The 27,759-nt window shown below is 39.2% G+C and overlaps 4 protein-coding genes and 1 non-coding gene across 10 annotated transcripts; 4 read left to right on the top strand and 1 right to left on the bottom strand.

The window, feature by feature from the left end:
* Positions 1-345: 345 nt before the first annotated feature.
* Positions 346-4,619, top strand: ints9 (integrator complex subunit 9). The gene is made up of 17 exons (XM_054762803.1): positions 346-501; positions 802-929; positions 1,014-1,074; positions 1,143-1,205; positions 1,321-1,460; positions 1,560-1,646; positions 1,717-1,837; positions 2,036-2,170; positions 2,331-2,442; positions 2,518-2,698; positions 2,773-2,833; positions 2,915-3,086; positions 3,153-3,277; positions 3,356-3,523; positions 3,720-3,818; positions 4,085-4,222; positions 4,296-4,619. The coding sequence occupies exons 1-17, from the start codon at positions 493-495 to the stop codon at positions 4,470-4,472; spliced, it is 1,977 nt and encodes a 658-aa protein (XP_054618778.1). The 5' UTR covers positions 346-492; the 3' UTR covers positions 4,473-4,619.
* glrx5 (glutaredoxin 5 homolog (S. cerevisiae)) lies at positions 4,576-7,546 on the bottom strand. Its single transcript, XM_054762811.1, has 2 exons — positions 7,133-7,546; positions 4,576-5,558 (listed from the first exon to the last, which is right to left on the bottom strand). The coding sequence occupies exons 1-2, from the start codon at positions 7,428-7,430 to the stop codon at positions 5,386-5,388; spliced, it is 471 nt and encodes a 156-aa protein (XP_054618786.1). The 5' UTR covers positions 7,431-7,546; the 3' UTR covers positions 4,576-5,385.
* On the top strand, positions 6,867-8,804 carry prkrip1 (PRKR interacting protein 1). The gene has a single exon (XM_054762810.1). It carries the CDS (start codon positions 7,913-7,915, stop codon positions 8,480-8,482), a length of 570 nt encoding a protein of 189 aa, XP_054618785.1. The 5' UTR covers positions 6,867-7,912; the 3' UTR covers positions 8,483-8,804.
* A 22-nt stretch (positions 8,805-8,826) lies between these two features.
* Positions 8,827-9,107, top strand: LOC129172749 (small Cajal body-specific RNA 13). The gene has a single exon (XR_008567078.1). It is a non-coding gene; the product is annotated as a small Cajal body-specific RNA 13 (non-coding RNA).
* On the top strand, positions 8,955-27,752 carry clmnb (calmin b). 6 transcript variants are annotated; one of them, XR_008567074.1, is made up of 13 exons: positions 8,955-9,129; positions 10,577-10,726; positions 10,880-10,941; positions 12,332-12,427; positions 12,847-12,930; positions 13,011-13,103; positions 13,170-13,375; positions 13,441-13,634; positions 15,135-15,217; positions 16,681-17,375; positions 19,316-21,027; positions 26,663-26,695; positions 26,767-27,752. XR_008567074.1 is itself a non-coding variant. In XM_054762805.1 (12 exons), exons 1-11 carry the CDS (start codon positions 9,120-9,122, stop codon positions 19,440-19,442), a joined length of 1,800 nt encoding a protein of 599 aa, XP_054618780.1. In that variant the 5' UTR covers positions 8,955-9,119; the 3' UTR covers positions 19,443-19,474; positions 20,739-26,635. The 6 variants fall into 6 exon arrangements, 4 of the variants coding, with proteins under 4 accessions (XP_054618780.1, XP_054618779.1, XP_054618781.1 ...); XR_008567073.1 differs by having other exon boundaries at positions 26,663-27,752; XM_054762805.1 differs by lacking the exons at positions 26,663-26,695; positions 26,767-27,752 and having other exon boundaries at positions 19,316-19,474; positions 20,739-26,635.
* Positions 27,753-27,759: the final 7 nt, after the last annotated feature.

The following is a 27,759-nucleotide window of genomic DNA, read 5'->3' as shown; positions in this document are numbered from 1 at the left end:
TTTTTTCTCTAGTAGCAATGAAAAATCGTACTTTTGATCTCAAAGGTACTATAATTATCCAATCAGCGATAATAGCAAAGTCAGTAACCGTACAATTGTCATTACTGTTCATCACATATATTTAAACGAAAATAAATATGTGTGAAGGATAACTCCTGAAATTTGTTAATGGAGATTTTTTTTTTTTTTTTTTACCATTTTCTTCAGAATATGTGAAGTTACGATGATTGAGGGTGGGCACTCACCATTTGGGGCGTACTGACTGCAACATTGGGGTTCTGAGGCACACTGCAGTGTAGTATGGAAGTGCGCAAAATTGAAACACAACAACCAACGTTTACGTCACGTGCCTTCCGACACAGTAGGTGGCGGTGTGGTTGTGGCATTTGCTTACAATGTACCTACTATGCCGACGAAGAAGACTATTATGACAGGATGAACTATCAGCAATACTACAAGTAGTGTTAGATATTTTCTGTGTGCTTTACAAACATGAAATTGGTAAGTCATACGCCTATATTAGTATATTATAAGCACATCAGTTAGTACTTGGAGCATCTCGTGTTCTATTAGTACTGTCTGCTATTAGCTTAGCAATTAGCATAGTTGTCTCTCTGCAGTCAAAATGTGAGCTTTGGCTGACTCAGAACTGCATGCCTGATTTTCTTAATATTAATTAAATTACTTCTTCATCGCTTTAACGCCTTCCTTGTTAATATCTGCACAAGTGGTAATGAGTTTTTCCACTTCTTGAATTTCCTTCGTGATCCATGAACTATTTATCTGACTTGGTTCCATTAGTACTGCCTGTCCGGTCATCCTACATTGCCCTGCAATGTGCTCAAATTTAAATCTACAACCATTATGCTGGATTGTGGACTGGACACCACCTCTGTCCTCAATTTCTTGCCTCTTCCGCTTGTCCACAGGTGAGTACCAATGTCAATGATGTATGAATCACATCGCTCTCGCATTTTAAGACGATTCAACTATAATGTATTTCCCTTTTCCAGCCAAAGACTCTCAAAACTTCCTGGTTGGGCAGCAAAAGATGGAACACTAAATCTGGAAAAGGTGTGAGATGCTGAATTTGAGTAAACACTGTTTTTAGAATAATTATGTTGTATTATATCGCTTTTTAGGAGCTGAAAGAGTGTGCAGGAAGAGTGTTTGTGGACTCACAGCCAGAATTCTGTCTTCCTGAGGTAATAAACACGGCCACCGCTACTTTTCTTTAAGGAAAATTCTCTTTCAGAAAGCTGGAATGACAAACCAGTCATCAGCACATGTTAAAAAATGGTTTTCCTGTGCTATAAAAAGAGGGAACTGCTGGATATGTCGACGGTCGATGTCATCCTTATCTCCAACTACCACTGTATGATGGCTCTACCCTACATAACCGAAAACACTGGCTTCACTGGCACAGTCTACGCCACAGAGCCCACTCTGCAGATTGGAAGGTTCAAATTATTAGTCACGACATTTTAATTCACTTTTACATCAGTGAAAGGTGCCCTCTTATGTTTAAAAAAAGTGATGGTGTTTCTTGTTTCGGTCAGACTGCTGATGGAAGAGCTGGTGAACTTCATGGAGAGGGTTCCCAAAGCTCAGTCTGCCACCTGCTGGAAGAACAAGGAAATACAAAGGTAGAAAAAATGTGTTCTGATGATCAACACATGCATGTCAGGTGACTTTAAACGGCAACTATTATACCAGGATGCTTCCTGGACCGCTGAAGGATGCGGTTGATGTTTGGACGTGGAAGCGATGCTACAGTATGCAGGAAGTCAACTCTGCGCTCAGCAAAGTGCAGCTTGTGGGTTATTCACAGAAAGTGGTAAGAATATGTCCTAATACACGCACTGTTGCTTCCACTCGGGCTCATACTATCTTCATAGATTCATAATTGGCCATGACGCATGACACCTATTGACCAGTGTAGAATAATAATTTTGAATTAGACATTTTAACCTTCCTGGAACCATAAACATGGGTTAAAAAAAAAACACTTTCATTTCTTTATCTTTTGAAACAGGAGTTGTTTGGAGCGGTACAAATCTCCCCCTTGAGCTCTGGATACTCTTTGGGAAGCTCCAATTGGATCATCCAGTCCCATCACGAGAAAGTGTCCTACGTTTCAGGGTCATCTCTGCTCACCACGCATCCGCAGGTAGGTTGAGTGTACTGCAGGTGTGGTAGGCAGCTGCCTGTGAGTGCTTTTAGATGGGGGAGGGGGCCACAGCAGCACCCGCTGCTGGTTTAGAACAGCGATACATGCTTTCATCAACGCTATTCATCCCGTCCAAGTCTCGTCTTCTGTCTTATTCCAGCCCATGGACCAAAGCTCCTTGAAGAACAGTGATGTTCTCATTCTGACGGGCCTCACACAGATGCCCACTGCCAACCCGGATGGCATGCTGGGGGAATTCTGCAGCAACCTGGGTAGGCTCAAACATACCCCTCCTGGCCCACGGTGAGATTTCACAACGGAGACGCTTCTTGTCGTTTTTGTTACAGCCATGACAATTCGGGCTGGAGGCAACGTGCTGGTGCCATGCTACTCTTCAGGGGTGATCTACGACCTGCTGGAGTGTCTGTACCAGTTCATCGACAGCGCCAACCTGGGCACCACCCCTTTCTACTTCATCTCACCTGTCGCTAACAGCTCCCTGGAGTTCTCGCAGATCTTTGCCGAGTGGTGAGAACTTGAGATGTTTTTCTTTTAAACGGCTGCCGACATAACGTCACTCTTTTTTTTCTTTGTTCCTTTAGGCTCTGTCACAACAAGCAGTCCAAGGTGTATCTCCCAGAGCCTCCATTCCCGCACGCAGAGGTGCGTCCTGAAGAGGAACAATTCTGATTCTTGAGTAGGTGGTTGACGGGTAATGTGATGCAAGGTGTGCTGTTCTTTCAGTTGATCCAGAGCAACAAGTTGAAGCACTACCCCAGTATTCACGGCGACTTCAGCAGCGACTTCCGCCAACCATGCGTGGTGTTCACCGGTCACCCTTCCTTGCGCTTCGGGGACGTGGTCCACTTCATGGAGCTGTGGGGAAAATCAAGCCTGAACACTATCATCTTCACTGGTGAACAAATATAGGCCACACATGACTGTAATTTAAGTACCTAAACGCATCTTTTTGTGCCACCAGAGCCTGACTTCTCCTACCTGGATGCTTTGGCTCCATACCAGCCGCTGGCTATGAAGTGTGTTTACTGCCCCATTGACACACGACTCAACTTCCACCAAGTATCAAAGCTGCTAAAGGAGGTCCAGGTAAGCAAAGCTTGTTCAAAAGGGGGGGAGCCCGCTTAAATCCCCACATTGTAACATGGCTAACAATTCCCCCCGCAGCCCGTCCACGTGGTGTGTCCCGAGCAGTACACCCAACCGCCAGTGACGCAGTCTCACCGCTCCGACCTGATGCTGGAGCTGCAGCCGCCGCCCATGCCCTACAGGCGCTGCTCTGTGCTAAGCCTGCCCTTCAGACGCCGTTACGAGCGTGTTTACATTCTGCCTGAGGTGAGGCACGCCAGACGGGGAGGCGGTGCAACCAGGTTATTTAAGAAGTGTCACATTTAAATGTCAGCTGCACATTCTCCATGAGTAATTGCCACTGGGGGGGGGAGTCAAGACTCCATTATGGATGGATTATAGTCCTCCCAGTAAACAGGTGGGCAAGATTTAATATCCCAACATCATCTGCTTCTGTTGCTAGCTGGCCAACTCCTTGGTACCTTCTGAGGTCAAACCTGGCATTTCCGTGGCAACGGTGTCGGCCATGCTGCACTCCAAAGACAACAAGCACACGCTGTTGGTATGTGAGGCTTAAGACTAAGTCAAACATTAGTATTGCTGTTTTTAAAAAATGCCTTATGATTATTTGGTTGTGGAAAAGGTTATGTTAGACAAAGTCAAAATATGAGTCATAATTATGAAAAGAAAATTTACAAGAAGAAAGTTAGGGAACATTTTAAGAAACAGCAGAAATTTGGAGAAAAAAAAAACAGCTGTAATTTTACGAGAATTAATATTGAGAAGTTTATAACAGTTTTGCTATTTTTTCCTCTTCTGTATCACCAGTCAGTTCCTAAACCCCCTCCGGCGCCCCCTACCAAGAAGAGGAAGAAGGTGCTGGAGGAGCCCCCAGCAGGGCAGGCGCCCAAACCCCTGCTGAGCGGAGCCGTTCCCCTGGAGGCCTTCCTCGTCACTTTGCAAAAGGTCTGATACTTTACAACTCTTAATACCACGTTTGCAAAATATTGAGCCATACCAAAGTTGATCTACCTCGCAGCACGGCATCACAGAGGTAAAAGTGGAGGAAACTGCGGACGGACACATCCTGCACCTGCAGGCGGAGGACACGCTGATTCAGCTGGAGGAAGACGGGACGCACATCGTGTGCGACAACAACGAGCCTCTACGCACGACGCTACGAGACCTGGTGCTCCGTTTTCTGCAGAAGCTCTGATTGGATGTTTTCTTTTATTGGACAGAAATGAGTGGAAGCAGGTTGTGTGTGTGTCACATTGTACATTTACAGCAGGTTTACTGTAAAGTGCAGGGAGAGACATTTTGTAAAATAGTATTTTGTATGATTAAAGACTCCACTTTGTGATGATAAGCTGTGGTCGGATGTCTCGCGTGTGCCACATCACTCAAATTGAGTCATAAAATATTTTTATTGTCACACAGTTTTGCTAAAATACATCTGATTATGACATAAATGTACACTATCTTGCAATTCAGTGTCCATCCCTCCTGCGCCGTCTTGTTCTCTGGCAGCCCAGGTGTAGCAGTCCACCACAAATGAGCATAAAAAGCAAAAAATGAAGCTACAGTGATTGATAGATGCGGGATATTTGTTGCGTTTCAGCGGGTCTTCACTTTAAAACAGAGGGTGTGCATTTAAGACACTTGTGGCTTCCATGGAGTGCCTGTTTAGCAGTATCCACTTTATTCAATAACATAATTCAAGACAGAATTGCCCCTTCTTTGCTCAATTCTCGTGCGCTGACATCACTCCCTGGTCAAACTTATGCAGGGACAAGTCAACCGGAGGAGTCATTTTGGTCGTAAAGAGACAGCGACATGGTACAAGACTGGCAGCTTTTGAGTAGTATGACTGATAAATGACAGTGAAATGTATTTGTTGTACTTATGTACTGATATTTAATAGTAACATTTCTGCTTATATGATGCATAACGGCAACAAAGTAGTGAGGTTAAACTTAAAGTGTTCTGCCACCTGATCTGCTCATACCATCCATGCTTCGTCACACCTTGTCAGTCAGAAGGGTGATTCAATTTTGCCTGGAGAGTGCGATGTGATATTCAACCCGGTAAATACGTCCTCTGTTTCGTCAGAACTTTTAAAAGTTTGTCTACTTTGAGTCTTTTTCTGCGTCTAGTAGTGCAGACTGGATGCCCAGCTTCTTCAACTCCTCCACTAGATCGCCATTCTGGTGCATCTGAAGGAGGATGTCGCAGCCTCCCACGAACTCGCCGTTGAAGTACACCTGAGGAATCGTCGGCCAATTGGAGAAGGCTTTGACTCCTGCGGGGGATAGATGCTTTACATCAGATGTGAGGAAAAGAGAATTGAGGAATTTGTTTGTATAAAACTGGAACACATTACAGGAAGTTGCAACAAAAAAAGTACATTTATCTCAATTTTAAAGATGAAATAAAATGTATCAAATTTTTTTAAATGAAATGTAACCAATAAGCAGTCCAATTTGATTGAAACTGGGCACATTTCTGTCTTTTTGGGTCTCTTAGCATGGTGACAGCTCATTCTTCATGGCAAAAGCTCTCCAAAGTCAACCTATAGTGACGGCATCTCTTGTCCACAGCCCCCTGTAGGCCACCCTGCATACTTTCAACTGGTTTTAGGTCTGGGCTCTCGCTGGCGCATTCCAAAATGTTCAATTTTCTTCTGTCATTCGCGTCACCGCATAATTAAGACTTCTTTCTTCTGCTTTAATCTGTAAAATCAGTCTTCAGCTATGAATCCAGCTTAGGTCCCTCCCAACTTGATTCACTCAACAATTTCCGGCAGGAAGATACTTTGACAAGACATGATGTTCAATACTGTATACTTGAAGTGGATTAGCTTACAACTCTTCAGTTCAATGTAAGTAATTGAGGAGGATAAGCCTACCGTATTGCCGATATTTATGACGCTCGGTTGCTATTACATATATTCACCAGAAGCGTGAGCTACTCATGAACCACACTGAGTCATGTTCATGTGAGCCATAGAATAAAGACAGCATAATCCGTTATTGTCTGTTCAATTATGCTAATTTTAAAAAGGTTTCAATTGCCAGTGTGTGATGGGAGAATTTTGAGAGGCGCTGGCCGAGATGAGTTATTTTATTTTGGATGCAATTATCGCCAATTTTACATTAACAAACCAAGAATCAAGTTCATTCATACTTGTAAACAATATTAAGGTGTTTTTACTTACTATTTTGTGTCTCCTACGAGGTTATGCTTTTTTCGTACAGCATTTCACAACATCATATGCAAATAATATGCAAATACGACGATGACGCCATCTAGGACAGCCAATAGCTACTTTTCTTACTGATAGTTGGCAACAGTGCTTCCTACACCTTTTCAGAGCTGTTGACTTGTGCATGAATTAATGTAACACCGGTGTTCCAAAATAGAAAGTCTTTGCCCAACGTACGGTTTAGCAAATATGCTTTAAAACAGAACAATATTAACTTTGGTTCGTTTAATGTCAGTTTGGAACCGCACCACACCCTACTACTGCTGCTGAACACTGATAAAAGCAACTCTGGGCTAGGCTAGCTTGTTAGCAAGGGGGGTTGTAACGTCACCATGACTGGCAACATTCCTAGCGCGGTATTTAAACATTACTTTATTATTTTAATTAACCACGGGAAGTAAACCTTCTACCTGTTCGAACATGTTGGGTTGTACGTAAACGTGATAGGTTTTTTTTATATAACTCTATTCAGCGTGTTTGAAATCAACTAAACCCACATACATGACGACGACACAAAGCTACTTGATGTTTGTGAGACATTTCAGACAAAAACGTGACAACAATGTTGAGGTGACAACTTGTTGCTGTTGTTAAATAATCGTCCAACTAACCTTCCCGGAGGTCCTCGTCTGCTAAGACGTTGTACGCAGCGTAGTCGTCCACGCCGTGCATCCGGAGGATTTGGACCACGGCGTTGCTGAAGCCACACATGGGCTGCGCCGGTGTCCCCTTCATGAAGACAACCACCTTGTCCTTCTTCACCACCCCATCAAGGTCTTTATGGAGGCCCGCCGCCGTGCACAGAAGCCGGCTTGACGCCGTCCACACGCGTCCTTCGGCGTGTCCCGGTAGGGAGTACGCCGCCCCGGACCGCATACACCGAGCAGTATATCTTATTAAGCTATTCATGGTGTTTAATCTTTAAATTGAAGTTAATTTCTCGGTTGTGAGTCAAATTTACTTGAAGACAACCCAAAGGGAGCCAGACAAAAAAAAAAACTACGCACGTCTTGAAGAGGCGGGAGCTTAATGTTCATTGGCCAGCTGCTTCCAAACAAAGTCTGAAGTGATTTGCCATTGGTTTGGACACACGTTCATCTTATTGGTTACAACATCCTTGTTTTACAGTCTTAAAGTCAATCAAACATGAAATGAACGTAAATAAAATAGTAAACTAAGTGAAGGGAAGTACATTTAATTGAATTTGATATTATACAAGTCATTGCTTACGAAAGCGTATAATAACTTCCGGGTGGCTTGAGTAAAGCATAACAGTAGGTGGCGGTATGCACCTTTGACGTCATGGTTGCAAACCGCCATTAAACCAGAAGAAGAAGAAGAAGAAGAAAAGAAGAAGAAGAACAAAGCGGAAGTAGACAACGACTGCAAAAATGGCGGCGAACGCAGAGAAGAACAACAACAAACCTGCAAAACAAGGAGGAAAAGGGGGGCAACCGTTGGTAATTGCTAAAACTCTTGCCGAAGAACAACGCCTGAAGTTGGAAAGGTTAATGCGGAACCCCGACAAACTTGCCCCCATCCCCGACCGACAGAAAGAATGGACCCCTCGAGCTCCCCCGGAGTTCGTCCGGGACGTGATGGGCTCCAGCGCCGGTGCGGGCAGTGGCGAGTTCCACGTTTACCGTCATCTCCGAAGGCGGGAATACCAAAGGCAAGACTTTCTGGACAAAATGTCCGCCAAGCAAAAGAAAGAGCAAGCCTATTTGGATAAAGTAGAGCAAAACAAGCTGGACGCCGCGGAGAGGACGGCGAAGCGCAGGAAGAAGCGGGAAAAACTGAAGCAAAAGAAGCTCATGGCAAAGAAAGCCAAACAAGACTCGAAAGCTGATGAAGAAGCGGAGAGCAGCTCGTCTCACAGTGAGGAAGAGAAGGAGCAGGAAGAAGAGAAAGAGGCTGATGATGACGCCGAGGTCCCAAGCTTCATCATGGGGAAGAAATGATTCTATCTAAGGGTGGTGTCCAAAGTCTGGCTTGGGGCCATTTTCGGACCGGAAGTACTTTTATTATTTGCCCGCCACAACAGCAAAAATGCATATTATAAGGAGAGAATTAGACACTTTTGTCCTGGACAGTCTTTTGCAAGGACTAGCAGTTATTGTTGGTGACATTGTGGACGCACATGACCATAATATAGTAGCAACTATGCAGCCTATTTGAATTGGCATGAAGTTGGACTTGGCTGACTTGAGTGAAATCAAACGTTTTTAGACTTAATTTGTTGCAAATAACATTTTAAATAAAATATCTAATGTGAAACATACATCAATGTTGTTTTTTTCCCCTATCTTTGCAGCCTTGTGACTTTGCCGCTTGCACTTGTCCATTGCTTGTGGCTCTAACAAGGTTTGCGAAAAGCAATTCAAAGATTGAGAAGGCGTGACTTCCGGAGGCTCGGAAGCTTCACGTGCGATGTTCTTTGGACACTGCTCCTGCTTTCCACGGTGGCGATGGCTTGGCTATATAGGCATCGCCTTTCTTGAGGCAGGAAGAGGAAAACGGTGGCAGCCAGATATTGTTTGAAGCAGTTGAAGACCTTCCTGTCAGACACTGTTGGCTGTTGCACAATCAAGAGACACAATGCTTTGTGGTAAATAGCATTTAAAATCAGCTCTGTTTGCATTGGTGGAGGAAACGCGGATTCCAAAAAAAAATCATTTTCTTGAAAATAATGGTGCAGCACATTTTATGATTGAATTTTTTAAAAATAAAACTACTTTTTAAAACAAATCTATATAAAATGTTGAATTAAAAAAAACCTAGAAAAAAGTTGTGTGTAATGTTTTTTCCTTTTAAAAAAACTTGTAATTTTACTGCTTTTTTTCTAATATATATATATATATATATACTTTATTCTCAGGGTTTTTTTTCTCCATAATTTACTTTTTTTCCCCTCTTCAGCACATTCTAAAAATAGAATTTAACAAGAAAATTACTTTAAAAAAAAACAAACTTTTTCAAAAACAGCAAAAATGGACAAAGCAGTCAGCAGTAATTTTACAAGAATAAAGTCAAAATGTTAATAGAAAAAAAGTTATTTCATGAGAATAAATTAATATGAAGAAAATGTCATTTTAGTAGCATAAAGTTAATTTGTTTTAAAGGTTGTCATATGAGAAACAAAAAGAATCAAGTAATTTTTGAAAAATTAGATTGGGGTAAAACTTGTAAAATTACGAGAATAAGGTGAAAATATGGGAATAAAGTCAATTACAAGAGGAAAGTTGAAATAGTTGGAAATTGAAAAAAAAACAGCTGTTGTTTTACGAGAACAAAGTCAAAATACTAAAAGCAAAAAATAAGTCACAATTTTTCGTAAATGGGGAAAAATAATGTCATTTTAGTAGACGTTCGCCTATATCACAATGCTGAAATGCATTTAAAAAATATATATATAACGTCTTAGCTTATCTACATGGGTTGGTTTACAAAATATCAGAGTGGCCCTTGCATTCTTTCTTTTTTCAGTGTGTGGCCTTCAGTGGAAAAAGTTTGGACACCCCTGAGTTAAACACTAGTTCCCTTCAAGGCGTCCCCTATTGGTCTGAAATATAGCTGCAATTTAAGCCACAACGGTAAATACATCCATCTTCTATGCCGCTTATCCACACTCGTGTCACGGGTATGCTGGAGCCTATCCCAGCTGACTTGGGGCGAGAGGCGGGGTACACCCTGGACTGGTCGCCAGCCAATCGCAGGACACATACAGTATAGACAAACAAACATTGCGGTAAATACAGTAGATCACAATTCTGATTTTTGTCTGGCTACCCCAGTTTCCTCCCCCATTCCAAAAAAACATGCATGTAAGGTTAATTGGCGACTCTAAATTGTCCATAGGTAGGAATGTGACTGAATGGTGCCCTGCGATTGGCTGGCCTCCACCACCTCCATTGAATTCTACGATGCACAGACAGACAGCACGAGTCATGTTGAATAGTTTTGAAGGCGTGGCGCAATATTTGATAAATATCTCTTCACAGCGTGTTCAGGCAGACTTCCTGTCTAATCTTGCCTCATCTTTATCTCGAGTTCAGAAGTGCCTGGCATTTGTAAAGTTCGTCAGACTTGTCACCACAATAGATCGGGTACAGTGCTGAACTGCCATTTAATGAGAATGCAGGACAAGGACTGCAGCAGCCCCGCTTATGGAATGAAAGATCATCAGCATTTGCATCATCCTCAAGGTACACATGTCATACTGGCTAACTCTTTTTGGTATATTGTGTTAGACTAATTATCACATGCAGTAAATAGGCAAAGAGAGTTTTGTAATGTGCATAATTGTAGTTTGAATTGTTGTGGAGTGTTTGCATGCGCTTACTGTTCTTCTGCTTCAGATGAGAGAACCGCGGTGCAAAAGAGAACCTTCAGCAGGTGGATGAATGTGTTTCTGCAAAGAGTAAGGCACACAAGCACTGGGTAGTTTAATGTGAAATGTGCTTTTGAAACTATTGTTGCCATATACAGTATATGAGGGCTGGGCGATATTGTACATTTTTGCATTGGTCTGATGCCAAGTGCAGGGCCCGTATTACCGATACTGATACTTTTTACTTGAAATGTTTCAAAACCATTGAAAGATTTTTGTGGTTTTGCTTTTAACATTTCAGAAAACATGTGAAACTAATTTACATTTTCAAAAAATACATTACGACCAGTCCAGGGTGTACCCGGCTTCTCGCCCGAAGTCAGCTGGGATAGGCTCCAGCATACCCCCGCGACCATAGTGAGGACAAGCAGTAGAAAATGGATGTACTGTATATAAATAATCTTTAACAAAACTTTAAACAAATCAACGTTTCAGGAAACACATAAAAAAAAAAGACAAAAAACAAATTACAGTACAATCACACAAACCGGGCAGGGAATACAATAATCCCTCACCACTTCTCACTTTGAATTTCACGGTCTTTCATGAATATATAAATTAATAAATCATGCTATTTCGTGTTAAAAAAATGCATTAAGCTCATTTGAAGCATTTTTTGTTTGCCTAAATTGAGCATTTCCAAGCATACAAATGGTTAAATGAACTAAAATACAGTACAAATATAAGGCATTCAGAAGACACATTCAAAGACATTGGGAAGATATGTAGTATTCTACACTGGTCACTAGGTGTCAGTAATGTTACACTGATGAGACAATAGCCACTGCAGGAAGTACTGTCGAGAACAGGAAGTAAAAAAAAAAAGAACAACAATGAACTCTCCCAATGCCAGCGTGCCTTATTTTGTGTTATTATGGCTACTACTGCATATTAGGTAATATAAGTGCCATCGTGTATCTCATGTAGAGGGCTCTAATAATGTTAAAAACAGTATTTAAAAGGTCATAGGTTTTGTATGCTCTATGAAAATATTCCACTTAGAATTAAGGAGTTCTATTTCACGGAAATTCACATATCACGGATAACCACGACACGCAAGGGATTATTCTACACCAAAGCCCAGATGAACAGGAATGGAGGCGAATAAAGGTGCATGTCGTTCAAACGATTAGTTTGAAATATGCGAGTGTGCGTGGTGTGTTGAATAAAGGCATGAAATGGTTGAAAACAAGGCTATCAACCAGCTTATCTCCCGCGTCAAACATAATGAATGTAGCAGATGAAAATAGCGCTTCCAACACCTATCTGTCAGCATGAATACAGTCTTTCATCATTTCTCTTTGCTGTTATTCCACGAGGGTGATCCATCCATGATCCTTAATGACAGTATTCAACTTGCATCACGCTAGTATCGCATCACTGCTGATACTACCGCTGGTTTCCTTTTCATTCATTCCAGTGCGACCCTCCAGTCAAAGTGCATGACCTGTTCGTGGACATTCAAGATGGCCGAATTCTTATGGCCCTGTTGGAAGAGCTGTCTGGGTGCAAACTAGTAAGCATCATACTGGGAACATACAGTGGAAAGTTCAACCAACATTTTTCCAACCAAAAAGTCAATCCTTCATTTTATGTGACGTCAACATATGCCGTCAGACTCCACAAGTTGTACCACTTTTTCTCTGGCATTTTTAATGAAGGGTGTACCCAGTGATTGCACAGAGGACAAGTGTAATGATAACCAAGCATGTAGTGAAAAATAGTTATGTTTTCCTTTCCACTTTTTCATGCACACCAAACCACTTATACAGCTTTTAAAAAGATAAGCTTGCCGAGGTAAATAAATAAATGCACTGGCTACAAGCACAGCATTTATGGTCATCATCATCTAATCTGCAGCAGGACCCGCTGCTCGTTGAGAAGAGCGATGCATGCGTTCATGGCAGACTCTTATATGTCAAACTCTTATATGAGCTTTACAGGTTTAGGTCATCAACTCACCGCATGTTAAGACTGAGCAACATTTCCAAGGCCCTTGCTTTCTTGGATGAAAGACACGTGAGAGACATACTTAAAAGTAGTTGTATTAAACATGGAAAATATGTTGCGTTATTTTCTCTCCATGTTCTTTCACTCAGGTGAAACTGCTTGGCATTGATGCTCCTGGTATCGCTGATGGCATCCCTTCAGTGGTTCTTCCTCTTATATGGACCATCATACTGCATTTCCAGGTCAGTCTAATGTCTTTTTGTCAAGTCCTAGTTGATGCTCAGGTGCTCTGGAATCTCCTAACACAGGTGAAACAGGTGACAGCAGGACACTTGTTTCCGAGCCAACCATCAGTATCGGTGAGCAGCTACCTCTCCTCCAGTGATTTAGACAATGCTGGCAGCTACTCCAGCAACACTCTGCCAAGTAAACCCAAAAACGCCACCAAGGAACCAAAGTACAAGAGGAAAGCGATCGAAAGACTCCTGCTATTGGTGCAAAGATGCACCTCCAAGTGAGTCAAAAGGCAACATTTGAAGCGTAAGACAATGATGCATGTTTGTGTGCACTGTTTCACAGGTTTGGCATAGAGGTTCATGACTTTGGGAAGAGTTGGAGAAGCGGACTAGCATTCCAAGCTATCATTAAGTCCAGAAATCCAACATTGGTTAACATGACGGAGAGCCTGTCCATGGAGCCAAGAGAATGCATTCAGCGGGCTTTTACCATAGCCCGTCGTCATTTACGTATTCCATCTTTGCTTGATCCTGAAGGTAAAACATTTGGCTTCCCCTTTCCCGTCTCCCTCTGCAACCTGTAAAGCTTTGAGTGATTGATGACAAGCTTTTTTTTTCCTCTAACAGGAAGATGGTGTTATGTTTCATTGCCTGTTTACTTTTGCTTTCAAAGCACATGGCTTTACTTTTTTCCTGCACCAAAAGCAAATATTCTTGATCATAAGTGTGCTTTTACTTGACCAAGTTACACCATTTAAAGGCCATAGCTGTCCAAACTTTTTCCACCGAGGACCACAAACTGAAAAATGACCGGACGCAAGCGCCACTTTGATATTTTCTAAGCCAACACATGGAAAAAAAAACTGCGTCTCAGCTTTATGATATACAGTAGGTAAAAAAGTGTATTATTAGAAGTATTATGAACTTCAGTCTTTGCTGTTTTTCTCCCATTTTTGCTGTTTTTTTTCCTTATACTTATAACTTATAAGTATAACTTATAACTTATAACTTTTACCACAACCTAATATTCCAAAAATCACAACTTTAATGTGTTGTTTGTTTCTCGTATTACAGCTTTTTTTTTTATTTCTTTTTTTTACCTTACTCCCATAATATTATAACTTTTCCCCCAACGTAATTTTCCAAATATTACAACATTACTTTGTTGTTTATTTCTCATAATATTAGAGTTTTTCAAAAATATTTATATTTGCTCTTTAATATTTCAACCCAATGCTCCTAAAATGACATTTTTCCTCATAATCGTACGAGTTTATTCTTTAAAATTGAGACAAGTTGAAACGCAGCATGGTGGTACTGTATGTCCCAGAGTTACAAAATTGAACTCATTCAATCCCAGCCATTTTTCAAAAGACAACCCCTTCAGTAACGTCCATTTCAGACAATATTGACTGATTTTTCAAGGCACACAGAATATTGTGTTCTATGTTTATATAAACATGGAACCTACCAAAAGAAAGATTAGATTCTTTTCATCAGAAAAAAAAAGTTTGCTTGTACCTTTTTCCGTTCTTTAGTAATCAGCAGTAGAACATAGGTAAGATCGCGTGTGTGTGCATGTGTGAAAATTTCCCTACAATGCGTAACCTTCCTCACATTACACTCCTCCACGCTCTTCCACTTCCTCCTTGCCGTCGAGTGTGTTTTTACATGCAAACGATCCATGCCGAGCTCTTATCAAACACACTTCTGCCACCTTGTGGCCGTTTTTATGGCTTAAAACCGCTCTAAACGTGACATCTATTAGTTTGCAGTTGCGTCATCACCTCTTTTTGCCTCTCGCGCAAAAAAAATGTGAAAGACGTATTTAGGGATTGGGCATTCGGGTTTATAAAAACGTATCAATACGTCTTTGGTGTTGAATGAGTTAATGGGCCACACTTAAATTGGCTGTACTGTATGCGCATAAAGCAAAAAGTTTTTTATTTCTTTCCTATTTAATTGGAACTAATTTTCATATAAATTAAATGTCATACCTCTTATTCTCTGAAATAATTGTTTGTCCCTGTTCTGTAGATGTGGCATGCATATCCCCCGATGAACAGTCCATCATCACTTACGTGTCCATGCTCATGGGATGCCATTCGCTCATTGATAAGGTTTGTATTTTTCTGAATTAAAGGAGTTTTTATGCACTTTGGGAAACAAAAAGGGAATGATTAGTAGCTATCTGGTGAACAAGGGCCGCTTACTGGCACCCCAAAGTGCCACAATTATCACATGAGATTTATAGATCTGCTATACAGCTTTGTTGTGAAATGTAATGTTAAATAATTATACTGAAACTGTGCATTTCATAACCAACGTATTTATTTCACAGCTGATTTATATATTTCATGACCTTTTTAATTATTTAATGACATTTGTTGTCATTGTATGGCTTTTTAAAAATTATTTCATGGTATTTTTATTCATTTATTGGCCTTTTATTTCATGCTACTACTGCAGCATTGGAAAGTGTCGTGCAGAATAAGCTGTTATAACGGCAAAGGAATGCCTCACTTACTGTATATTTTCTTCCCAGCTTACTTCTAATATAATTAATCATACATGTTATGCAGTATTTTTGTGTGTGTGCAAGACAATTAAATAAATAGTTAGATGTATGTTAACTTATGATGCCGTTTTTATTATCAACTATATTTCTCCAATACGTTTTCATTTTTTTAAATTATACTTATGTATGGAGGATTTTTTGTGTGTGTCAAAATTAATTACTTAAATAGATTTAAAAAAAGTAATTATTTATTTAATTATCAATTCATTAAATTGCTCCATATAATGTCACATCGTTATTTTTTAAAATGAAATATTTATTTCACGGCTGACGTTTTTATTTTGTGGCATTTTAAATTATTTAATGACATGTATGTTTGTTTTATGGCATTTTTATTATTTAATGGTAGTTTTATTTTATTTACTGGCCTTTCGTTATTTCATGCGACTGCAGCGTTGAAAAGTGCCAAGCAGAATGAGCTGTTATAACGGCGAAGGAACGGCTCACCTATTTTCCTCCCAGTTTCCCAATACTTTTATCTATTTAATAAAATTAATTATACATATTATGCACTATTTATTTGTGTGCCAAAATTAAATAGAAATTATATAAATTAAATAATTATATTTAAACAGTGTATTCATTATTTATTCCACAACCGATATATTTATTTCATGGCCTATTTCATGGCCTTTAAGGACCTTTTTATTTGTTTTATGGCTGTTTTTATGATCATATTATTTTATAATTAACTTTATTTTCTTCCAAGTTTCCCGGTACTTACAGTATATATAAATAATTCAACATTTTAATTGTTTCATCTATTTTATAACAATCTATTTCATGGTGTATTTAATTTTGCTATACAGTGCACAATTTTTTTTATATATTATATGATATAATAATATTGTAATATTATATGATATAACAACAATTTTATGATATTGAATTTTGTGACATTTTTAATTATTTAATGACATTTGTATTTGTTCATGACTTTAAAAAATATTTATTGGTATTGATTTATTGGTATTTTATTTCATTTTTTTTTTTTTTTTTGAACAGGATCACACTGCAGATATGGAGGAGAGCGTTCCCTGGATCCCAAATTTGAGATCTGCTGTCAATGCAGAGACCACTGTTGGGGATCTATCAGCCCACTGCGTTGAGAAGAGCAGTGAGCAGGATCTTTGGGAACGGTGGACAACAACATCTTTTGGAAGCTCTTGTGACAACTCCTCTTCACACTATCGTCGCAGCAGCACCAAACACCCCGAGGGAGCCTCACAAGTAAGTGGAAAGAAAGTCGGACAGGCCTCAGAGCCCCCGAGTCCGCTGAAGGCAGGAGGAATCAGCCAGGAGATCCGATCATGGATGGAGAAGGGATGCAGCAAAGCAAAGAGAGATGAGGGTCATTTCTCCATGAGTTCCGAGGAAGGGATTTACAGCTTGTCAGCGCTGGACTCAGAGGAGGAGGACGCACACAGCCGCAACGTGGACATAAACAAAGACGTTTTTCATTCATACGCTTTGTTCAGAAGAGAAGTAGCAAGAGTTGAAGAAGAAACATTTGAAGAAATGATGCTGAATGGAGAAAAATCCCAACACCTGAAAGCTCCAATCGAGGAGGGTAACGATGACGGTGATGACGAGAGCGGGGAAGGGAAAGTGGGAAAATATACATCAGTGAAGAGGAAAGCTGGTCAGTGGAAGACGGAAGAATGTGGCCGAATGAAAGACGACACACGCTCCCAAATAAGGTACACAGTTATTACAATTACACAAGGCCGTGCTCACGCAAGCAAACTCAGATATTTGCGGAGTGTGTGGTTCCGTGAGACCAGTGGTTCTCAATTATTGTCTGTCACGCCCCCAACCGGGGGACAGAAATGTTTTCTGAAAAACTGCATCTCAGCTTTGTGGTTTTGGTGAAAAAGCCCATTATTAGTATGAACTTCACTCTTTGTTCTTTTTTCCCCATTTTGCAGTTGTTTTTCTTTTTTTTACATTTTTAGAATATTTAAACTTTCATATAAAATAATCTTTGCAAATATTCTTTTCGTAATATTATTACTTTATTCCCATAATATTTTGACTTTCTTCTCATAATACTACTAACTTTCTCCCCAACCTAATTCTCTATAAATGACAACTTTATTTTGTCGTTTCTCCCAACGTATATTTTTTTTAATACTTCAACTCTGTGCTACTAAAATGACATTATTTTCCCTCATAACATTACAAGTTTATTCTCAAAAAATTGCAACTTTTTTTCTCGTAAGGATCTTTGTTCTCTTAATATTTTGACTTTATTTCCGTAAAATTACAGCTTTTTTCCATTTCTGCTATTTTGATATTACAATTATTTTTTTCCCTAATTCTATAATATTATACCTTTTTCCCAACCTAATTTCCCCAAAATTACAGCTTTATTTTGTTCTGTTTGTTTCTCATAATATTCCGACTTTTAAAAAAAACATTTCAACGCCACGCTACCAAAATAACATAATATAATAATATAATAAATTTTTTATTATTTTTCCTCATATTATTACGAGTTTATTCTTGTACAATTGCAGCTTTTTTGTCATTAGAATGTCACTTGTTTCTCTTAATATTTTGACTTTATTCCTGTAAAATTAATCAAAATTGTTGTTTTTTCAAAATGTTTCCATAATTCCATATTATTGTAACTTTTTTCCCCAAATTAATTTTCCAAAAATTACAGCTTTATTTTGTTTTGTTTGTTTCTCATAATATTTACAAAAATAACCTCTTTTTTCTTTAATATTTCAAAACTATGCTACTAAAATGAGACAGTAATTATCCTCATAATATTCAGAGTTTATTCTTATAAAATTAGGCTTTTTTTCTTGTTAGAATACGACTTTTGTTCCTGTCAATATTTTGACTTTACTCCGGTAAAATTACAGCGTTTTCCATTTCTGCTGGGGGTTTTTTCCCCATAATTTCATTTTATAATTTTTTCCTCAACTTAATTTTCCAAAAATTGCAACTTTATTTTGTTCTGTTTGTTTCTCATAATATTTACAAAAATAAGTAACTTTAAATATTTACAAAAATATTTTTTTCTTTAATATTTCAACTCCATGCTTAGTAGCATGGAGTTAAAAAATCTGTCATTATTATTCATCATATTATTACAATTTTATTAATATGTTCTGTTTTCTCTTAATATTTTGACTTTATTCCCGTACAAATTACAGCTTTTTTTGTTTTTTTTTTCTTTTTTTTAATTTCCATGATATTATAACTTTTCCCTCAACCTAATTTTCCAAAAATTTCAACTTCATTTTGTTTTGTTTGTTTTTTATTTATTATGACTTCAGAAAAACGTCTTTTTTCTTGAATTATTCAACTTCATGATGCTAAAATGAGATTATTTTTTCCTCATTAGTATCATCCTCGTTATTCTCATAAAATTAAGACATTTTCTCGTTAGATTACGTTGTTCTCTTAACATTTGACCTTATTCTTGTAAAATTAACGCAGATACTTCCATTATTGCTGGGGTTTTGTTGTTGTCTTGTTAAATTATGCTTTTCTTTTTCCTGTTAAATAGTCTTTGGACTGTTGAAGTAAATACACAGTGACACATCAGAGTTCAGGCCTAATAGGTTTTCAGTGTACTATCTCCATTTCTCCACTTAAAACTAACATTTGTGTGTTTTCCCAACAGCGTGGGAGGATTCTTTCCTCAATCTTCTCCTGCGTCATGTGACACCACCCCATTGGAGCTGAAAATGCTCTTGCTGCTGTGGATCCTGCTCTACTGCTGCCTCATTGTGCCTCAAATGAACCTTTGAATCACCCCGCAGTGCACCCTCCTTATTAAAAAGTGCTTATTGTGCTTGTTTGGGGGCTGGGGGATACGTCTTCTGTATCTGTGTCACGCACTGTTTCCCTCAAGACAACATTTAATGATTATATTTGGGCATCTTACAGCCAATAGCACACGGTTATCATCAAAATTACACCCATTTGCTTGCTCTGCTGCTTACTGCTTACACTACAAATTGCACACATAGGTTTTGGCGTTTTTGTTTTTTTTTAACTAAATCTATGCATGTTTAATTGAAAAGTGTGGCAAAATCATTTTAATTTCACCCACAAGGTGGCACTGCAGCATCAACTACAGTGCTGTATCACGTCATCTGCAGACAATCCCGCATTATCTGCTGTTTAATTACGTACTGACATAGTGAGATTAATTTGATAATACTTAATGAGCACTTTGATATTTCACACTCTGCCTACTTTTGATTTTCAAGTACCGTGTGATCATCAATGATGGCAAGCTGACATGCTTAATGATACAACACACGGGTGTGTTGTATTGCCCCGCAGCACGTTGTAAAAGTCTAATTTAACAAGAAACCTAAAACAAAGCAAAAAAAAAAAAAAAATGAAAAAAATATCATCAGTAATTTGACAAGAATAAAGTGAAAATATTAAGAGAAAAATGTAATCTAACGAGAAAAAGTTACTTTACAACAATAACGTCGTAATTTTAGGAGCATAAAGTTGAAATATTAAAGAAAAACACTTTTTTTATTATGAAGTTGTAGATATGACAAGCAAAACAACGAATAAAATTGTAATTTTGGGGAAATCAGGTTGCGGAAAAAGCTGTAATGTTACAAGAATAAAATCAAAATATGGAGATAAAGTCATCATTACGACAACAAAATTTACAAGAAGAAAGTTGAAATAGCTGGAGGCTTAAAAAACTAATTTTATGACAATAAAGTCAAGAGGTAAAAGCTGCAATTTTACAAGAATAAACTCATAACATTACGAGGAAAAATAACGTCATTTTAGTAGCATAGAGCTGGAATATTAAAGAAAAAACATGTTATTTTTAAAGTCATAATATTATGAGAAAAAAACTAAGCAAAATAAAATTGTAATTGTTGTAAAATTTGCTTTGGGAAAAGAGTTATAATTATGGGAAGAAAATTTACAAGAAAGGCGAAGTAGTTATAGTATTAACTGCTGTACTTTAACAAAAATAAAGTCAAAATAGTAACAAAAAAAATGTTGTTTTCTAACAAGAAAAAGGTAACAATTTTCCATCCATCCATTTTCCTCCGCTTATCCAGGTCCGGGTCGCGGGGCAGCAGTCTCAGTAAGGAAGCCCAGACTTCCCGGTCCCCGGCCACCTCCTCCAGCTCCACCAGGAGGACACCAAGGCGTTCCCAGGCCAGCTGTGAGACATAATCCCTCCAGTGTGTCCTAGGTCTGCCCCGGGGCTTTCTCCCGGCTGGACATGGGCATGGGAACACCTCACCAGGGAGGTGTCCGGACTAGATGCCCGAGCCACCTCAACTGGCTCCTCTCGATGTGAAGGAGCAGCGGCTCTACTCTGAGCTCCTCACCCTGTCCCTTAGGGTGAGTCCAGCTACACTGTGAAGGAAACTCATTTCAGTAACAATTTTATGAGAAGAAACCATAATATGGGGGAAAATAATGTCATTTTAGTAGTTTGAAAGTTTGAAATACTGAAAGAAAAAAAAAGTTATTAATTTTTATTTTTATGAGAAACAAAACAAGCAAAATTGTAATTATTGGAAAATTAGGTTGCAGAAAAAATTTGAATTATGAGAATAAAAGTCACAATATTATGGGAATAATATGGGAATGGGAAAGTCGTCATTACAAGAACAAAATTTACAAAAAAGTTTTTAAACATTTGGGGGAAAAACATCAAAAATGGGAAAAACAGCTGCAATTTTATGAGAATAAATGAGAAAAAAATTGTATTCTAACGACAAAAAAACTGCAATTTTACAACAATAAACTATAATAAAAAATGTCATTTTAGTAGCATAGTGTTGAAATATTAAAGAAAAAAATATGTTCTTTTTCAAAAGTCAGAATATAGAAACAAAATAAAATAAACTTGTGAATTTTGGAAAATAAGGTTTGGGGGAAAAAAAGTTATGATGTTACGGGAATAAAGTCATAATAATACGAAAAGAAAATTCACAAAAAATATTTAAGAAGAAAGTTTAAATATTTGGAAAAAAACCCAGCAAAAATGGGTAAAAAAGTTCATATTAATAATGTGCTTTTTCACCTATATCACAAAGATGGGATGCTGTTTTTTTCTTGAAATATATACAACTTCTTAGCATATATACTGTACGTGTGTTGCTTTACAAAATATTCAGTATGTGGCCCTCGATGGAAAAGGTTTGGACACCCCTACTTCCTCCTAATTGCTCTGTATTACTTAAGATTAATGTGTACTCAAAGGCATCTGATATGCCAGCGGTAGGGAACCCATGGCTCGGGAGCCAGTTGTGATTCTTTTGATGACTACAACTGGCTCTTTATTATACATGGCTCTCATGGAAATACATTTTTAAATATGTGGCTTTCATGACTCTCTGAGCCAAAAAGGTTCTCGACCCCTGCGTTATGTAAGGGTTCAAACTCTATGTTGACCAGAGTGTGTGTAAAACGGAGATGTGGGTATGCCACACGCACACACACACACACACACACACGGTGTTTTTCTACAAAACTAAAAAAAAAAAATCACGCTGCCATTGTTTGCTTGGGGCTCAGCTCATGGGTCAAAAGCAACTTTAAGCACCACCCCCTCACAGAGCAAAGAGAGCAACGCTCCGCCAAGGCCTGCGGATAAAGTACATCTTTTTTGGAGGCTTTTAGGTGCCCGATATGTCTTTAGAACAACCCTTGGCTTCCATTCATTTTCCATTTTGCTTGTTCTCATTAGCATCATTCGTGAGCTGGAGTCTATCCCAGCTGACTTTGGGTGCGAGGTGGGGTCCACCCTGGAGTGGTCACCAATCAATCACAAGGAACAAATATCACAGGGGGTGGGCAATTATTATTATTATTATTTTTAAACACTAAAGAAGTAGCCAGCAATGATTTTCAATGCGCGTTCGAATCACACAGGATATAGCCACGAGCGATCACAACTCGGCTTGCCGCAGTCCAAAGAACCACCTCACCCACAGCACCAACAAAAACAACCTACCCCCTAACCTACCCCCTGCGTGGGCATACAAATGATACCTATATCTTTACCGCAAAGCATGCCGGGTATCTTGCAGAGTTTGCCTCCAAAGTTGGCTTCTGTTTGAAGCCCAACTTGTGTTTTCCTGCACTTTCTTTCTGGGGCAAGTTGCTTTTTTGAGAGCGCCATGATTAAAAAGCCTGAGAGAGGCAATTATTTAATGGCTTGCTTAAATAACATACATTTCTCACTTACCCACTCTGGTAATGGAGCCATGCTAATGGTTCTCTTTTGGTCCACGACTTTTCACAGTTCTGTAATATGTCTGCTCCCAGTCCAATGTACCGTAATTAAGGTAACATACATTGAATTTGTGGTACCCGTGGTATTTTACTCCATGTTATCAGCAAGTCAAGCTAGCCCACAGTTTCGTGTCCCGTGTAATCCGTGGACAATAGAGTAGAATACACAAAAACTGGGCAGGAGCTCACCGGCTATTAGTTTTAAATGATAAATAATCTGAAGCTCTTTATTCTGACCTGAACACATAAACAGCAGTGCAGTTCCCACACCATACATGTACAGCATCACACAAACACGTCTCTAGTCCCGTCGTCATCGGAAAGACACTTCCTCATGCTCGCTGGACAACCGCGAGCTGCTTTCAGGGACACTAGCGTCTTTATTATGCGTGTATGTGTGGTCTAGATAAACACAAATACAAAGAAAAACAATAAGTAGATATTCTTATCACTTTGTAGCTATTAATGCAGAAGTACAAGTTGCTGCATTTAAGTATACTTGGAAATCCCAGAAAATAAACTCTCTACCGCTTAAATGGCGTGGTGTCTTTGAACGCAACACCGCAATGCTACTATTAAAGAAGCCATTGCTAGGTAAATACTGTACATTTCAAGACATACAATAGTTTGAAACCCGTTATTCATCTCATAAAAAAATGTTTAGTTATTTGACAGTCCTATTTTTTTTATAAATAGAAAGTGGTGTGATGGCGCTAAAAAGAGTGCCGCAGCTTTTAATCCAGTAGAGAGCGCTGTTTCACGAACGCACAAATAGCAGCGATTTACTACATTCAATTTGCCATTTGTGCTCATGCATGTTTATTTGTTCTGAGGTAATGTGGGGAAAAAAATTCTGCTGCTTATCCTGTTCAGGGTCAAGGGTGAGATGGAGCCTATCCCAATTGGCTTTGGTTTAGAGGCGGGGTTTGTCATTCCTCCAAACCCTCATTTCGGACCCACATTTGCAATGCAAGTGATTGTTGGAATTATTAAAGCATATTCAGCTCCACAACCCTCCCCTTCTCTCTTCAATTGCCATTGTTCACTATAGGAACGGCCATGGTGATCAATGAACTATGGGACGTTCAAGGACTGCCGAACAAAGTGCGAAAAAACACTATCATTGAAGCATAAAGACATAATAATGTAAAAATTGTGGGCTTTTTTTAAGCAGTACTACATGTATGCTGTACATTTTACCTGTATTATCACGTATGTATAAATGATTACTTATTACTAGAGTTAGGGTGAAAGAGACGACCTATTTTCAGGAAAAAAATATACCATCCATTCATCTTCTTCCGCTTATCCGAGGTCGGGTCATGGGGCAGCAGCCTAAGCCTCTCCCTAGCCACTTTGTCCAGCTCCTCCCGGCAGAACCCGAGGCGTTCCCAGGCCAGTTGAGAGACATAGTCTCTCCAACACGTCCTGGGTTTTCCCCGAGGCCTCCTACAGGTTGGACGTGCCCTGAACACCTCCGCAGGGAGGTCTGGCTCCTCTCAATGCGGAGGAGCAGTGGTTCTACTCTTGAGTTTCTCCTGGATGACAGTGCTTCTCACCTTATCTCTAAGGGAGAGCCCAGCCACCTTACGGGAAAAACTCATTTCGGCCGCTTGTACCCGCGATCTTGTCCTTTCAGTCACTACCCACAGTTCATGACCTGTAAATTGAGAGCTGTGCCTTTCGGCTCAGCTCCCTCTTCACCACAACGGACCAACGCAGAGTCCACATCACTGCAGAAAATATACAATGCATATGTGTATTATTAAAATAAAAAATAGAATAAATAAAATCATACATTCCAATTAAATAATGAATTTTTTTTTAAAACCAAAAATCCCCCAATCTGCAGGGCCGCGAATGCAAATTTGCAGGGATGACTGCATGATGCTTGATTTGATCAAGCTGTCCTAATAGTTGAGATAAATGGCCAGCGTTGTCAAAATGATGAGAACAGGTTATCAAGTACAGCGCTGAGTGTATCCACAATGTACACTTTGTGTCCTCCTGGCCATGCAGCGTATCGATCTGTCTCATGTCCCCGTAGTTCCGCTTGAGTTGTATTGTTCCGTAGGATGATGAATGACGCTGAGTAGATTTCAAGTCAGCAATAATTACTGCTCTCTACATCAGTGAGCCAAGACAATCAGACAGTTTAGAGCCAATCTATTAACACCCTGATTGCTGTTTTCACAAGGAGGCAGAACTCAATTCCCTCGGTTCCAGCTTGCGAAATCCTCCAATTCGCAAAGCCTCCTGAGCTACTGTGCACCATCGTGCATTTTGACCTATCATTATAACAGTCAAAGATGGTGAGACTCGTCAAGAACCCACGAGGCTCCTATTTTTTGTCATCCAAACAAGAACACCATGAAAATCCCCACCATATGAGAGACGCTTGAGGGGAAACATTACATGGTAGAAGTTCACTTTCATTTGCAGTTGACACATGAATTGCACTTATGTACCAATCCATCTGTCGCTCAGGTGTCCTAAGTCGAGGCCAGTCATTTTGAAAAGCCTGGAAATAATGCATATTGTGCCAAATATCCAGTGTGTGTTTTAAACTGTAAATAATTCGTATTTTTTATGGCCGAAGACGGCGCTGTCTCACAAGTCAATTCACTCAACATTTTCCAGCAGGAAGATGCTTTGACAAGACATAACTGCGTGTTACATAACATGCATGTTTTATTAAGTACAATACAGGCTACTGTATGCCTGTAATTGCTTCTCGATGTGTTAAACGGAATTTAAAATGTTTAAAAACTGTGAGAGGCATATTGTAGGGCAAGGATGTCCAAACTTTTTCCACCAAGAATGCAAGGGCTGTTTTGACACACTTTGCACATTAAAGATGAGAAAAACAGTGCTTAAAGGGATTTATTGCACCACCTGTCATAAAAAAGGAAAACTCACATTTACTCTTATTGTTATTTAATTGCCACTTCACTGACACTTTTAAAATAATTTTCATTTGACAAGAAGAACTACATCTGTGAGTACCTTTATCCAAGTCCCGCACGGCAAAAGCACGCCTTTCGATGACGTATAGGTCGGATATATGTGACCTGGCCGCTCAGACTGCAGTAGATCGGATACATATCGGATTTCTGTCTACATGCGAACAAGTGCTGAGTTGCATTAAAAAAAAAAAAATCAAAATTGTGCTGTTCACAGTGACATGAAAAAATAAGATACAGGTCGCAAATGAGTGCGAGTACGAGAGCAAGACAAGATGAGATTTTTACATTAATTTGAAGAAAAATACAATTAAAAAAATGACTGGCCAAACCAATTTTTACACTTTATTTAAACGAGTCACTAAGCAAAAATTTAAATGTTTATCGTCCCGCATATTGATGATAAACAATATCATTGTCAACATTTTTTGTGACCAAATAAACCACTAATGTTATGATAGTATGTCATAATAATAATATAACATAAGGATGCGATATTTTCTTTGATATGTCATGTTTGACTCTGTAAAGTTGTGGAATTGCCGTTTGTGGCATGTGTGTTCTCACAATATACAACAATTCATATTGTCTGTCAAACGTTTGCCGCATTTCTTCAAATGCTGGCTTTTCTACTGTATTAAAGAGCAGCATTTCTTTTCCAATGACGTTCTGTAAACGCACACAATTTTGCGCTGTTCTGTTTGTATTTACTTTGCCGATCAAACCTTTCAATGAGTGTTAACTGTCGGTGTGTTTTTTTTTTTTCCCAGATGGGAAAACTAGGTCGGGTGGATATGTTTGAGGTGGGCAAGTGTTGTCACGACTTTCGAACAAATTGATGAGCTCACCTTGCTCATTATTAATATTCCCACAGGGGGGCTGTGACATTTGGCTTTGCGATCATCTTTTTTCCTCCTAATTTTTACTACCTTGCATTGCTCCTCGCAAGGCTCCGCTCTTTTGCTGTGTGTATGCTAGCGGCCCCGCCTCCCCACCCACCGTCCCAGAGACAAAGCGACTGTATGCCTGACAAGGTGTCACTCTCTATGAAGCGTCTAGGTGAGTGAAACAGTGACACAGAGTGAAACCTCTTCCTGCCTGTTTGGAGGTGAGAGACGAGAAAAACAGACACGCATGCACATGGCGATATACAGAGGCGGGCAAAATGGCAAAATTTTCATGTATCATGTGATTTAATTAATTAGTTAATTAATTAATTTGAAACAGTTTTTTTCTGAACAAGAAATTTCATCATGTTTTGAGCTAAAAAAAAAAATCGAAATCGGAATAGTGTGAACGTAGCCATCGACTCACACATTCACATTGGGAGAATTCCTTGTTTTTTTTCTGGACAGCGTACTTCCTGCGGTACATTACATTACACATTACTGACACCAAGTGACCAGTGCAGAATACTACATATCACATCTTTGAATGAGTCTTCTGAATGCCGTATGTTTGTATTTTCGTTCATTTCATTTGGCTCACCGATGTAGACAGCAGACCATTTTAATTCATTTGATGAAAACGCAAAATTTGAACCATGAAGTGGCGTGGGAAAATATCCCTGTTTTTAATTTTTTTTTTTTTTGTTAGTTGCAGTTTTTAAACACTTTCCAAACCAGACAAAACCTTCATCTCACTTTGAGTGGAAGAATACAAATGACACATGGTGACCTTGCTTGTTTGTAGTTTGGACCCTACGGCGGATCCACTAAAGTTTGACAATTTGTGACCTGAGCAAACTTTTGGGAGAAATATTCGTCTAACATCATAAACAACTTTAGAATTCAAACCGTTATTTGTTCCTCTCGGTTTGCCTTGAGGTCAAATATATTTAATATCGCAGCGCAAGTGATGTCACAAT

This window comes from Dunckerocampus dactyliophorus, chromosome 19 (assembly GCF_027744805.1).
Source record: "Dunckerocampus dactyliophorus isolate RoL2022-P2 chromosome 19, RoL_Ddac_1.1, whole genome shotgun sequence".
NCBI classification, from domain to species: domain Eukaryota; kingdom Metazoa; phylum Chordata; class Actinopteri; order Syngnathiformes; family Syngnathidae; genus Dunckerocampus; species Dunckerocampus dactyliophorus.
This window is presented reverse-complemented; position numbering and strand designations above follow the sequence as displayed.